This window comes from Oncorhynchus gorbuscha, linkage group LG15 (genome assembly GCF_021184085.1).
Source record: "Oncorhynchus gorbuscha isolate QuinsamMale2020 ecotype Even-year linkage group LG15, OgorEven_v1.0, whole genome shotgun sequence".
NCBI classification, from domain to species: domain Eukaryota; kingdom Metazoa; phylum Chordata; class Actinopteri; order Salmoniformes; family Salmonidae; genus Oncorhynchus; species Oncorhynchus gorbuscha.
This window is the reverse complement of record NC_060187.1, coordinates 63,668,873-63,684,017: the sequence shown is the minus strand read 5'-3', so window position 1 is coordinate 63,684,017 and position 15,145 is coordinate 63,668,873. Positions and strand designations below refer to the sequence as shown.

At 40.2% G+C, this 15,145-nt stretch overlaps 1 protein-coding gene across 5 annotated transcripts; it reads right to left on the bottom strand.

Annotated features, from left to right (window-relative positions):
- Positions 1-5,844: 5,844 nt before the first annotated feature.
- LOC123997714 lies at positions 5,845-13,654 on the bottom strand. Of its 5 annotated transcripts, XM_046302210.1 has the most exons (11): positions 13,059-13,654; positions 12,544-12,960; positions 12,353-12,455; positions 12,018-12,130; positions 11,815-11,892; positions 10,419-10,706; positions 10,151-10,247; positions 8,277-9,201; positions 8,060-8,129; positions 7,631-7,805; positions 5,845-6,787 (listed from the first exon to the last, which is right to left on the bottom strand). In XM_046302210.1, exons 4-11 carry the CDS (start codon positions 12,034-12,036, stop codon positions 6,634-6,636), a joined length of 1,806 nt encoding a protein of 601 aa, XP_046158166.1. In that variant the 5' UTR covers positions 12,037-12,130; positions 12,353-12,455; positions 12,544-12,960; positions 13,059-13,654; the 3' UTR covers positions 5,845-6,633. The 5 variants fall into 5 exon arrangements, with proteins under 5 accessions (XP_046158166.1, XP_046158165.1, XP_046158164.1 ...); XM_046302209.1 differs by having other exon boundaries at positions 12,018-12,455; XM_046302208.1 differs by having other exon boundaries at positions 11,815-12,455.
- Positions 13,655-15,145: the final 1,491 nt, after the last annotated feature.

The window sequence follows — 15,145 nt, the reverse complement described above, 5'->3', positions numbered from 1 at the left end:
GAGTTGCTTACCAAGACATTATTGAATGTTCATGAGTGGCTTAGTTACAGTTTTGACTTAAATCTTAAAACTTAAATCTATGGCAAGACTTGAAAATCGCAGTCTAGCAGTGATCAATAACCAACTTGACAGAGCTTGACACATTTTTTAAAGAATAATGGGCAAGTATTGTACAATCCAGGTGTGCAAATCTCTTAGAGGCTTTCCCAGAAAGACTCACAGCTGTAATCCCTGCCCAAGGTGATTCTAACATGTATTGACTCAGGGAGTTTAATACTTATCTAATCAAGATATATTAGTGTTTTATTTTCCATTAATACAAAACATATATACTTTTTCTTCCACTGACATAACAGGGTATTTTGTGTATATCATTGACCAAAAAATGACAATGAAATCAATTTGAATCCCACTTTGTAACAAAACAAAATGTGGAAAAAGTTCAGTGTGAATAGCATCTGAAAGTACTGTATATACTGTATATAATGTAAATATCTTTAAACAGGACAAATCTGAGGGGAGCATGTTCCCCTGTGACCCATTTGGGCATGACACCTCTGCTATTTGTGTTTGTGTTATTGTTATAATAAACAATGGGAAAATAAATACACCAGAGCAATATTTCAGGTTAAGGTTCTTCTGTCCATTATATGCCATACATGTTGATGTTTCTATGTTCATTTTTATGTTTTCTATAAGCACTAGGGCTAGGCAACGGAAGATGGAGCCTACATGCAATAGATTATGACAAATTACATACACTGGCGATACTCTATGCTGCTTTAGTGACGATATTCAATGCAACATTGTACAGAGATTTTTTTTTGTCAATAAAATGTAATATTTCAAGATGTTGAAGTGTAAAGTGTTAGATTGTTACTATTACCTCTTCTCATATACATTGTTTAGAATTCAGAGACACGGTGGCGTATTTGGGTATTAGGCGACATGGGCAGCCGCCCAGGGCGACATCTTGCCGGGGGTGGCACGGGGCCACCACACAGTTGTTTCTGGAATGGTGACATTTGCACAATAGGTTTTCAATCGTTCATTTGCACGTCAAGTCAATGATATCATGTCACCGTGTGGGACTGTGGGTCAATTAACCTTGTCGGAGTGGGCGCCCTGATTCTAGTTTGTGAGCTAGACAGGCTACTGCCTGGGAAGGTCTCACACTCAGAAGTTCCAGATGGGGAGGGGGAGGGGGGGGGTAGGTTGACCTCATGTATCACCACTGGAAGCCAGAGGTAGGGGGAGCGGAGGAATCTACCATATAGTGCACCTCTAACTTTGTACAGCACTAATGCAATTAGTAAAATCAGTCACACTACGAAATGCTACCAAATAAACCACAATTCATTCAAAATACTGTGAATATATAGTTTCACAGACATTTTCTGTTTGTGCGAAATTGTTAAGAATAATATAAAACCAGTCTGCACACCACCAAGGTGAATTGGTTTAGTCTTGACTCTTGGTTGACAGAGTTGGGAGATGGGTAATGTATTGGTGCTTGAGTGCCAAATCAACACAAATGAATAAGAAAAGGTCTAAGCCATCAGTGCCCAGTTAAAGAAGAGGAGAAACGCACAAAGTATAAAGGTATGCAACTATGTCATCTCTTTATGAGTATAATATTATGCATGTAATGAAATAGGCTAGTATAACACTTGTGTTTGTTAGCCTATGTTGCTTGCTATGCTATTACACATAGGGCAACAATATTCCGTTTTCTGTCCAACTAGCTTACATAACATTGGATATAATTTCACACAGTTTCATCAAGATAATGTGTGTCTATCCTGCAGCAAAACGATTACAACCTAACTAGCACATGATTGATTTGGTTAACTTTCATTAAGGAGACATCATAAAGGTTTTCTATGATTATATTGACTAGGTCCCAAGCTCAGTAAGGTGAATTTCAAATGCTGTAGGCTAACTTAGAAGACATCTAAATTATGCTGATATTTTGTGATATATTGAGTATTTTGGGGTGAATAAAAATGACAGTTAGTGCAGAATGGTGCTTTTGGGGGGGCATACAAGCTAGAACCGCCACCGAGTCTGTAGAATACAATCTAATAAAACCTATCATAATCAACATCTCATATCTCACAACATGCCTTATTTCGGCTTGTGGTCCAAAGGGGGTTACTGTATTGCCTGTTTGACTACACTGGTGCAACCTCTTGAGTTACTCTGCATGCACATTTCCTATCTACAGTTAGAATCACTCCACACATAAGGTTTGTCAAGATAGTTCATCTTCTCAATGTTATTTAGTCAAGATAAAAGATTCATAATTAAGTCATTTGTGCTTATTTTTTCCGTGACGAGTAGAGAGTAGAGTAGTACTTTATTGATCCCGATTTGGGAAATGGTTTTAGCACTAAGCATCATCAATAAATGACAAGGACAAGAGAAGACATGTAACAAACACATGATGAAAACAGATAGACACATACAGTATGAAGGCACCTGCACCTTAGAGGCCATAAAACATAGAGTTCAATTCAAAGGAGTTAAGAAATGCTGTTGTCTATCCTACTCTGGGGAAACAAGCAGAAACAACATTAACCATCAATTAGTCGTTATTACACTCATTAGGAAGCCTGGGGTCCCCCATGTTTGTACATATCCGATCTGATACTGCCTGGTTCAGTCTTACGAACCGTGGTCTATTGGTCAGATCACAATCCATTTGATTATGTGTGGGTTGAGATGAATGTCCGTTAGCTTTTGGGCCAGTAGGTGGGATTGTATGGTATTGAATGCACTGGAGAAGTCAAGTAATATTGTGCTCTGTGGGGGAGATAGAGAAGAGCATCTTCAACAGCAGTTTTAGGGCGGTCTGCAAATAGCAAAGGATCCAGGGAGGCTGCCATCTAGGCTCTTAATGAGGGTATTCAAACTTGTTCGATCATAAGGTAATAAATATATAAATAAGACATATTCTTCCAAAATCAAGGGATTTATGTTGGTCATAATTCTATAACAACTATTCAATTGTTTCCAATCAGGACCATTTGAAATACAAAAAAATACTTCAGTTTGTTAAATGTTATTCATTTGCAAAAGATGGACAGTATGTTTAAATGAAAAAGGAAAAACATTTGTCTCACTTTATTGCTATTACAAACTGTACAATATTTTATGCTAAATTGAACACCTGATAGAATAACGCTGCAAGTATGGATGACAAGGTACACCTGTAAGTTCAACCTGTCAGGAAACTCCTGAACATGCATGCACAAACAGTGCCTCCTGTTGATAGGCTCAATGACATCAATTACAGAGATGAACCATGTATCTATTCAGTCCTGAAATTGTTAAAGGCCATGCTCAAGATCTCATTTTAAGTAAGTGGTCTGTATAGACTGTCAAAAGAAGACTGTCCAGTAGTTATCCAAACTTTCCACCCTACTGCCAGCCCCTGTGGCGTCCCCTAGTCCCCCCAGGTGTCTCTGAGTTCTGCGGGAGGTGGCAGGGCTGTGTGGGGTTCGTCTGAAGGGAGGACAATTCGCGGGCACGACGGCGTCTGGATGCTTCTCTCCAGGCCTCCCTCTGCTGTCTCTGAGTCTCTTCAGGTAGATCTGATATCAGCACCCTCTTCTGATAATACCTGAAGAGAGAATGAGTATGAACACAGGCTCCACAACACAGATACACACACTAGGGCTGTCGTAGTAGAACCGCCCAACCTTTGCTTTTGGAAAATGTGCTTAATGTTTTCTAGGTATTATCACTGCACTGCTGGAGATAGAAACACAAGCAATTCACTCCACCTGCGATAACATCTGCAAATAAACTTTGATTTGATAACCAGTCATAAATACAGACCGTGCGCAAATTGAAATAAGCCTAAACCTTGGTGGACTGTCATTGTTTTACATTTCAGTAGATGTATGTATTTAGTCTGGATTGGTACATTTCAACAAGGAGATTAAAATAATGAATGATGCTGTTTTTCTGCCTTAAGTGGTTTATTTATCGGGCCTCTCACACAGACAGATAGTTGATAGAAAACAGGAACATGCATACAACATTTAAAAAATACTATTATGGCTAAATAGAGTTTGGAGAGCACACCTCTGTGGTGTAGTGCAGCTCACTCTACTTTGTCTTCTTGGCAGGTGGCCGGTAGTCAGGTTCCATGTCCTCTTCATCTCCCTCAGTTCTATCTCCATCGTCTTCTCCCACTTCCAAATCTGCAGCCCTTTTGTCCATTCCTTCCCCAGTGCTAACGTCACCCACATCTCCATCCTGTCCCTCTTGTCCTTCCAGGGCACTACCACTGGTTGCTTTTGTGGAGTTGGTGGGGGACTGGTTGTCAGGCATATCTGTTTAAAGAAAAATGGCAGGTATTTTTTATAAATAATGTAGCATACATTCTGCAATCTTCAACTTAATATGTTGTTACACAGAGGGGAGTTGTTGGTATATGCTGTTGTATGTATGCTGTTGAACGTATACTGAGTATACAAAACATTAAGGACACCTACTACCATTGAAAGGCACATATTTTGTCTTGCCCGTTAAACCTCTGAATGTTACACATACACAATCCACTTCTCAATTGTTTGCAAGGCTTACAAATCCTTCTTTAACCTGCCTCTTCATCTACACTGATTGAAGTGGATTTAACAAGTGACATCAATAAGGGAGCTTAGCTTTCACCTGGATTCACCTGGTCAGTTTATGTCATGGAAAGAGAGGGTGTCCTTAATGTTTTGTACACTCCGTGTATGTTGTGTATGCTGTAGAGAGTGCATAGTAACTTACGCTTCAGTAAAGATTCATAGTATTTGAGCAGCTCCTGGAGGCAGTCCTCCTCCAGACCTGGCTGAGGGTTGGTAGGCATCATGATTTCTACTCCCCAGCAGCCTCCACGGGACTGCTTCCCTATGAGGAGGATGGGCCTAAAGCCCAGAGCATGTACTTTACGGAGCTGAGGAAGACAAAGAGTTTACAGAATTATCATTTCAATCAGATGGCTGCTAATCAGAAATAAAATGGGAATTAGTTCAATTCAAATGGAATAAAGCTAAGAATGTGTCCAGAAATGTAGAGGGTTACCATTATAAAAAGTGAGTCCAGGAACCTGGCAACGTTGTTGTGCAGGATGGTCTTTCTTGCCCATTCCATCAGTGTCTTGTCCATTTCCTTATTGCGTAATTTGTGGTACTTCTTGAAAGGCTGCACAGCTTTGCAGCTCTCACATATTTTAGAAGCACAATTTAACAACTTTTTGCAGTTGTCACACACCTTCTTCGTTGAGCCATGAGTTCTATTGGTTATATTTGATAAAGAATGAACAAAGAAACAAACAGAAACATGTCAAGGAGAGCACATTAGTAGTACATTTGATTTGACAAACAGTAGATGCAGTCAAAATGACCTCTTGAACAGGTACCCCGAGTGTCGCCTATTACAATCAGCTAGATTGGGTGAGTTTTGAGCATAGCCTCCCCACTCACTATTTATCCCATTCAAGTGCTTTTTTATTTATTTTTTATAACCTACTCAGCAGCAGAGCGCACACATCAAATACAGGTTGAATGAATTGGGGATTAATGGAGATTTTATTGATTTAAGGCCAATTGTATTTAAACTTGAACATTTTACTGTTTTTAAGGTGCGAAATTGATTTGGCTACCAGTCAGAGAAAAACACTGCATTGTAAGTAGACAAATTCCATTCCTCAAGCTAGATTGGCAATGGCAAAATGCAGTTTAATCCAAAAGAAGATGTTTTATCACAAATAAATAATATTGAAAAAGATAACAGCTTAAGCCCCCATGCAGTCTTTGTCATTCTATTTTTAAATCATCACCATATGTATAATAAATCACTGTGTTTATTTAATGAAAATAACATCCAACATATTCAACGTATGTTTAACCATTTATTTCCCTGAGCCTCCTTCGGCCCTTAAAATGCTCAGTTTGATCATGTGGGCGTTAGGAAACACATTTGAATATACATTATTTACATATACAGATATGATTGGCTGACAGAATGGTCTAGAGCCAACCAACCCCTTACCCATATGAACAATCATTGGTCTATTATAATCAGATCACATTGCGACATAATTAGGTGGGCCAAAAGTTACATCCCAACTGAACAGGCTGAAATTCCAGCCAATTTTCAAACAGCTCTTACACAACAAAGAGCATAATTTTCACAATTTCTCAGTTTTATTACAACCTCATTGTGTGGAAATATATATATTTTTAAAAGCAGTAAAATCAAGTTAATCTGCACTGCCCCCTTTCACACTGTAGTGAAATGGGAACTCGTTCCGAACAAAATAGAATTTATCACACTGATTTTGTTTACAATAAGTCTACAAAACATCTTAAATCTGTCAAAAAAAACAACACTTCCGGTAATCATTTAGAACATCATTATAACAAAAGTTATACAATCACGTTTCCCCATCACAGACAGGGCCAGCCAACAGAAACATAGGACAAATATTCCAAGATGCATATCATGATAGACCTCAATTGCAATCTGTAGTGGTGATTGATTGATACTAAACAAGAGCAACATTACAACATTTGAAGCTATGCATCATGTATGTGCGTCCTTGTTTGTGTGTTTGCATCTCCTATGAAACTGTTTCTACCATTCAAATTCAGTCAGGTCTTTGAGGAAGGTTGCAACTGCATCAGTCTTCCTTTGCACAACTCTTCCAGTCCTGCGGCTCACCCCGGCTTCTGAATCAAGGTATGAAGAGCATTTGGTTCCTTCATTTGGGTTGATCCCTACTAGAAACCTAAACAGTCAACATGGAAGAGTTAGTGAATCCAGGCATTGCTTTCACAATTCTTTCAATTTGGGTTGCAAAGCTACCGGTAATTTACTAATCTACCGGAATCTTCAGTAGTTTTGGTAATTAAGAGAAAATGTATGGCAATCTATTGCAACTTTGGTCATTTATATTTGAATAACTTAAACCATATGTATTCATATATAGTATTATTTATTTATTTTTTACATCTGTGTCCATATTGTCCATGAGTTTCTAGTAGATAGACTATAAGGTTCAAGAGAAAATAGCCTAATTAATGAAAATAGCCTATTTAACGTTGGCATTATTTTCAATTAACTCTGCAACTCTTCCAAATATTTACAACTGCCAGCAGTTTGACACCAAACATGGACAACAAATGCATACTGACATAGTAAAATAAATAAGTGAAAAAGATAAGATACTTCATGCTGAAACCCATTAAAAATGGTATTCACTAAATTGATGGATTATATTTAGGATGCTTTACAACTGTGTTTTTCTATTTTAAAATCATCTTCTTTAATGATTTCATATATGTACATGTGATAAGGCCACACAGAGGGCCAGAGATAATTACAGACACCTGTGATAATCTGAGGTACCCAAAAGGGCCACTGTATGTATTGTAATAGATTATATAAAATCCTTGAAAGATACAAAAAATCTGGTAGTTTACTGGTAAACTAAAGTTTCCAATAATATACCCTTCCTTTGCAACACTAAGTAAGTCTCTCAAAACTGAGATAAGCAAAAACTAAATGAAATTTAACTGCAAGGCATGCAAGACAAATGTAAGTGCTGGATTAATAAATGCTCAATACTTGCCTCTGAATAAGCTCCAGTGTTGCTGAGGCTGTCTCCTGGTACTCTGTATTGAACACGTAGAAACATCCGAAGAGCACAGAGAGGGCAGCAGCAAAGTCGGACTGATTTTCCAAAACACAGACCACTCTCCCCTCGAGTGACACCATCCATTTAGATGAAGCCAGCAGGGAACTCCCTGAAGTATACAGCAATAATGATTGTGTTACACAATATATTTCCTAACATAGGCCTACACAATATATTACTGTTCCACCACAATTAAATATTACTGTATTTAGGCTAGAATTAATCTTATTGTTCCATTCAGCGTTAACATTATGTAGTTAAGTACCAGTATGTATTTCTGGTGGTTTATCTAGCCCCACCATGGACATAATCTGAGTTATGAATATGATCGTCGCCAGTCCATACACAAAATGTTGTCATTACCAAGCATGATAAGTCTTGGAGTGGCCGGCAAATGCAACTGAGCCTCTACATCCATCTGGGTGTCATTCACCTACATTAAACACAAAAAGAAGGTTGTTGAATCCTGATATGATCAATCATGTGTGTAAAATCACAGTATAATGTATATAGTTCCAGTATGAAACAATCAGAATACAATGTTTTTTTTATTTGAATAAAATCACACACAATAACTTACATCAGCCAAGAGGAAGAGAGAGTCCTCTTTCTCTCTGAAGTGGGACAGCACCAGAAGAATGGCAGCACAGGCTGTGAGGTCCTTGTTGTTTCCATTGAGGTCACCTTCAATGTCATTGAGGAGACTTTGGATGCCTCTCCTCCAGTTGGGTTTCTGACTTCGGAAGAAATTGACAATGGTCTGTCCCTTGCTCAGCAGAGCGCCACTGAGGCAGCTGTTGATCTCAACTCCAGTGAGCATGTGGAAGTGGGCACAGAGCCATCTCTTGGTAAAAAGAAAAGGCCATTGTTGCTTGACGTCACCAATGCTTGGGGCTGGCCATGCATTGATCATGTGGCGTTGGTTAATGTACGTAAGCCTCATTAATTCATCCACATCTCCCCTGTCCACACCTCTGGGGCCTGCACTGTTGAAAATGGTGGCCATAATCTGTCTCTTGTTTTCCAGGGACTCAGGAGTCTCTCCTTCCGGAAGGTCCTGTGGGTGCCAGTTGATGCACCCATAACTGTCCACTTTTGTTCTTGCTGTTTTGGCTTGTCTGTTGCTATGTTCCCCTTTTTTGCTCGTCTTGGGTCTGCGTATTCTATTTTCAGTGTTCCGGTTCACATGCTCCACTCTTGTCTTTATTTGGGTGAGCAAGGAGGAGTACCTTCTGCTAAGCAGTTCCCCTTCTTTTGACAGGTCTGCAAAGCTCTCTGGATATTCTGCAACTATGGCTTTGGCTATTTCTGCACATACTTTCTTGTTGGGGTTGAGGCAGTGTACACGCATTGCATCAACGGTGATCCTCACCATCAGACGCCTATCTGCCGCCTCGACTCTTCGTCCCTCTGCAATGGCTCGCCTGAGGCTTTCAGGCGTCTGCTGCCAAGGGACATGAAAGTTGCTGATCCAATCCTCATCATCATCCTCCTCCTCCTCCTCCCTAAAAAGCAATACCAATTGCATGGGATAAATTGATGGTTGCTTGTGTGGCAAGTGTTCACAGTGCTATACAAAGCCAATATGTTATTATATGTTTATTTTTTGTCTGGGCCAAGATGATTTGGTACCTCCAATGCATCCTGGTAGAGAATTATTGACAATGATGATGGGAGGCTCTTGTAACAGTCCATTTTCTTTCAAATTTGACCATTTGTCATGTCCTCATTAGCAACAAGGTGGATCATTTTGTACTGGTCTTTCACTGTTGACAGTCCAAGAATAGGTTTCAGAGTCTTTGATAGGAATCTACTGACAGAAGCGTATCCTGCCTGTAGCATCGGAACCAAGACATCTGAGCTGAATTGGCTCAACATAGTGTCCGGTTAGACCATAAACCTTTTCCATTTATACTTTACACAGACCTTTCGTGATAATCAATGATATTTTCAAATATTCTCCCGACAGTGAAGCACTATTGATTTTAACACAATTGTTGTCATTTAGCAGACACTCTTATCCAGAGCGACTTAAATCGACAGATTTTTCACCTAGTCAGCTTGGGGATTTGAACCAGCGACCTTTCGGTTAGTGGCCCAACGCTCTTAACTGTAAATATGTCTTTATGTGAAGTACAGTAATATAACAGGAAGCTTTATATTACGGAAGATTCAAGGTGGTTTTCCCACCTTTAATTTTTTCCCCAAAAATTGTAATGTAATCTGTGTTATACTGCAAAACACATTGAGAGTATTTTACTATGGATTTGTCTTTCACAGCACAGATAAATAAAAAAATAACCAACAACACAAAATCCAGACCAGTCAAAGCACTAAAATATGCTAAACATGTCAGAAAAATTGCATGCTCCATGTGCAAGACAACTTAACTAAATTGAATTGCCATTTAAGTGAAATTGTGGACACCCAGACTGTGTGGCTGAAAGGTCATACCGGCATTTTGCCCTCTCCTTGTAGTCCCGCAACTTCTCAGGGTCAGCACGGATTCTCTCTCTGTAGTGCCGCTGTGTCTCTGCGCTTGACAGCCTCCCTGATGTCAAGAGACAATAGAACCGTATTGTTATTACCATGAACTGCATAGCAGACAGTTGTTTTTAAACCCATAAGACCCCTTACAACTTTACAATCCCCTCACCACTCCACTATAAGAAACACAACATCAACAAACAGAAAAGGACAGAGACAAGACACACAAGCGTACTTTTCACATGCTCTGTCAATGTCTCCTCAGACTGTTCTGAACGTCTATCGCCTGGACTCTGGCTACCAGCAACAGAAGACGTTCCATCAGACTCTTTCCCAAAGACGTGCATCGGGCCTAAGACCTCCTGTTGTTCTGCAATACTCTCCTCACTCATCTCCCATTTGATGTAGAAGGACCCAGTGTCAGCAGGCTCCTCTTTTATCACTGGGCTGGTGACTGGAGTGGCTGATGGGGACTGGCCTCTGGCTCGCTCTGCTGAAAGCCCAGGAGTCCCTGCATTGAGACCTGGGATTGAAACAAATACATGATATCTAAAGCACAAACTGGTCACAAACTAGCCAGGTTTGAGCATAGACATGTTCAAGTTGCCTTTACCAGCAGGGCGGTGAAAATGAACAAGATTACAAAAAGAAGTCTCATCATAGGCGTTGCCATGTTACATGGGGCAGTACCCAGTACACAATAATAATCTGCAGAGCATATACTGAGACAAATTGGATTGTTAGCTACATGACCTCATGTACCAGATTTGTCTCAGTACTGGTACTGGCAACAGCATTACTTTAGCATATGGGGAATATCAACTACGAATACACTCATCCTCATAACATAGTGTCTATAATGATGTCCACACTGACATTTATGCACCGGTGACTTGAGTGGGAATGTACAGTATTATGAACTACTGATAACCAAGCAATCGGGAGAGAGCTACTTACTGGGGAAATCCATTCTCCAATCATTTTCGCTTGCCACCTCGTTCTCATTGCACATGGGTTTCCCAAAATCTCTTTCTGGTGAAAGTGCAGACAATTCAAAGGATAGGCCTACTCGAAATGTTGTTAATTCGTCTTCAGCTTTTTTAAGCTTATATTTAAGGGTTTCATTTTCTTTGTCCCTCTCTGCCACCTTCCTTTCATATTCCAGTATTTTGGTACTGTTCATATTGTAAATAACATCCATGACAGTATTTACCGCAGTTCTGATAGCATTTTCCACTGCACGAGCGTTTTCTTCGTTATGTAAACAGGAATTCATTGCTCTACTTGGGAGATTATTATTATTTACTTTTTAACACACCCGCACAACCTAACGTTGTCAATTTTGCTAAATTGGCCAAGTCACAGAGTGAAGCAGGTGATAACTAGCTAACCCTTTTGTCTGTGGCTCTGTAACGTAACATTACTAGCTAGCTCAGCTGGCTAAACAGTCAGCAGCCAACAACTTTACCGATGCGTGCGTCAGTTTGTAACCCTTCAGTGACAATATTATCAAAAAGAGAAAGCGAACGAAAACGTGGTATTTCAAAGGCACTCACACTTGTATAAAATATTCAGAATAAAATTAATTTGACATGTTTTAGAGAGCAACTGTATTACGTCTCAACGTTTACCTCGCAGTTCACTTCCGCCGCGCCAATCGCGCGCGTCACGTGTCAAATGTGTTTGGGGTGGCTCAATCACAGCACCGTCTAGTGGTAAATCAGTGAACAAAAGCAAATGGTGTACAATGTGAATTAATTTACCGACATTTCCAAAAAAAAAAACATAGAACAATAATAGCCCGAACCAAATCATTGAATAACTGGATCATTACAATATGATACAGAAGTCATTTTTTCGTTGGGAAAAAAGACATTTGCAGGCACGACAGCATCTGGATGCTTCTGTCTTCAGGTAAATCTGATAGACACTTTCCTCTGCTGATTCCTGAAAAAAAGGTGTGAGTATGAACACAGATTCTTCAACAAATGCACATACACATGATAAAAGATAAACATATTGCATGCTCTGCATTCAAATGTCTGAAATGAATGTGTCCATGTAGGACAATGGAATTAAGATGAATTTAATTCAAGTTAACGTCAATATTCTCATCAAGACTATATTGAAGGTGGACACCCAGACTGTGGTAGTGAAAGGTATAGTAACATATTTTCCTGCGTCGTTCCTTCTCCTTGTAGGCCCGGAACTTCTCATGGTCAGCATGGACTCTCTCTGAACCTCCTCTGTGTCTCTGCGCTTGACAGCCTCCCTGAGACAATGGAACCATATTGTCATTTGCATGATCCTCTTAAACTTGATTTTTTTTAAATCATCATCTCATCATTTCACATGCATACTTTTCAGATGCCTGGTCGGTCTCTGCCCATACTCATGTCCACTCTGGCTACCAGCAAGAGGGTGAGTTCCGCCCCTTGCCTGGTTGGAGTTCCACCCGTCTGCTGGGCTTCGTACTCTTTTCCCAGGATGTGGATCAGGCCTAGGCCCTCCCGTTCCTCCCCAATACCCTCCTCACTCATCTCCCATTTAATGTAGAATGTCTCAATGTCAGAGGGCTCCTCTTTTATCACTGGTCTGGTGACTGGACTGGGTGATGGGGACTGGCCTCTGGTTAGCTCTGCTAAAAACCCAGACTCTTCTGCAGAATGGGAAGTAGGGTTCTGGTGATGGGACATATAAATAGTTGATGCCCCAGTGGGAAGAGATGTGTCTTTGCACTGGGAAAAAAACCTGTGGAGGAGTCCTTCCACCGAGACCTGTGATCAAAACAAAGATATTTGGACAAAAGTAGGGGTTGGTAAGTGCATGTCAAAGAGCTAAACATTGGAATGAAAACAATCAGGACAATACTCACAGGGGAAATCTATTCTCCACTCAGCTTTGCTTGACACCTCGTTTTCATTGCAAATTGGTTTCCCTCTTTGCATTTCTGGTGAAAGTGCATAAGTGCTTGACCTGACTTGATGACATTCATTTCCAGAAAATTCAAAGGAGCTTCGCAATGCTGTGACCTCACGTTCTGCGGTTGTAACTTTTCGTTTCAGCGTTTCGTTTTCTTTGTCCTTCTTAGCCAACTTACTTTGATATTCCTGTATTTTGGCACTGTTGATACTAGAAATAACACTCACAATAGTACGTATCTCTGTTCTAACTGCATGTTCGACTGCTCGAGCGTCGTCTTAATTTTGTAAAACAGATAACATTCCTATACTATGGAAATAAAAAATGTTTTTTTATAAAACATGAAAGCCGGGCACTAAAGACTGCATGTGCACCAAGCAGTGCTAGCCGACAGCTTCTAACACAAGTGATGAGATAACAACAAATTGGTAAGAGAACGAACCGGCGGTATTAAACAGGAACACGTTAATACCAGAGAAAATAATACATTAAAGAGAACAGACACAGTTCATGTTAATTATCTCCAAACACCATTCACTTCCGCATGTATTAGGTCTGTTAAAGGTGATAGCGAAGTCACAGCGTCGGCTAGTGGTAGCTAACTCAATTAAGAATGATTTTGTTTCAAGTTTTAATGTCACATGCACAAGTACAGTGAAATGCCTTTCTTGCCAACTCAAACCCCAACAATGCAATAATCAATAACAATGTATCACTAGAAAGGAACACACGATAAATAATAATAAGAAATATGAAATACACAATAAAGTAAGTAAGTAGGCATAATATATACAGGAAATATTCTAAAAGTCAGTTCCAATACCATGCATGTGCAGGGACACTGGAGTGATGGAGGTAGATATGTAAAGGGGGGCTAGGCAGCGGAATATAAGATAGACAGAGTAGCAGCAGCTTGCATGTGAGTTGGTGTGCGGGTTGTGTAGAGTCAGTATAAATGAATGTGCATATTGTGTGTGTGTGTGTGTGTGTTTGTTGGGCTCTGTGAGTGTGCATAGAGAACGTGCAAATGTTGAAATAAAAGGGCCAACTTGCAGTAGCAGCTTTGCTCCACATGATGGTAGTATACAGCAAATTCTTACTGTCTGACTGAAATAGAAAAAAACATGGAGTCATCACAAGTGCAAACACAGTCACAGCATGTTCTTTTTTTTAGCCTTTTTGTGACTTTGGTGTTAGGGGAAGCGTTCTTTTCATTAGAAGTGGCTGAAATGTCTCTCCCAGGTCTAGGGGTTTTAACGCTCTTGAGGCTGCTTCACCAAGTTGTTCTGTGACCCGGATACTAAAGCAAAGTGGTGGTGTCTTATCGTGGGGGGTGGAGGGTTTATATGTTGAGAGTAGGTGGTGGTGAAGTGGAGGTAGTAGGGGGGAGATATGCAGTCTTGCAGCTGTGCGTGTGCATGTGTGTCTGTGTGTTTGAATAAGGGGGGGGGGCAAAAAAGGTTCAGAAGTGCTGGAGCAGAAAATCTCTCTCTCCCTCCTCTTTTCGCTCACTCCCTTTCTCTTTCTCTCCCTCTGTCGCTGGGCCAGACGTAAAGCAACAGCAATTTGTGCGATTTCACAGTTCACTGGGTCCCTAAAACTCTGACTGCCCTGCAATGACAGAGGGAGAGGAGGAGGAGAAGGGAGAGGAGGGAATGATGAAGAGGGCAGAGATAAAGGGATGGAGAGGCAGGGTGGTGGTGAGGATAAATAGAGGAGGAGGATTAATAAAAGCACACGAAAAGAACAGAGAACATTGTAGAGAGATGGAGGAAGATTGATAATAATATATACATATACATACATATTTGGCTGAATGTGAGGGCAGGTGGTCAAGATGTGTACTTTATTGTGATGAATACATGCATGTGTATAGTAGTACTGATCCAACACTGAAACTGTCAAACCTTGATGAAGACATGGGGCTATTATATTCCCATCTGTAAGAGACTCCATCGTACTTAAAACAGTGTAAACAGTATGGTATCTCAGGTCTATAAGGAAATACTTGGGCATTTCATGAAAATACTTTGGACCTTT

What these genes read in the sequence shown, in the direction of transcription:
- LOC123997714 (XM_046302205.1), bottom strand. Translation starts at nt 11,459, where the DNA reads ATGAATTCCTGTTTACATAACGAAGAAAACGCTCGTGCAGTGGAAAAT. An exon ending in TCCAAGACTTATCATGCTTG is followed by an intron (nt 7,806 to 8,059) that starts GTAATGACAACA and finishes TGTATACTTCAG; the next exon opens with GGAGTTCCCTGCTGGCTTCA. An exon ending in ACACTGGAGCTTATTCAGAG is followed by an intron (nt 6,788 to 7,630) that starts GCAAGTATTGAG and finishes TTGACTGTTTAG; the next exon opens with GTTTCTAGTAGGGATCAACC.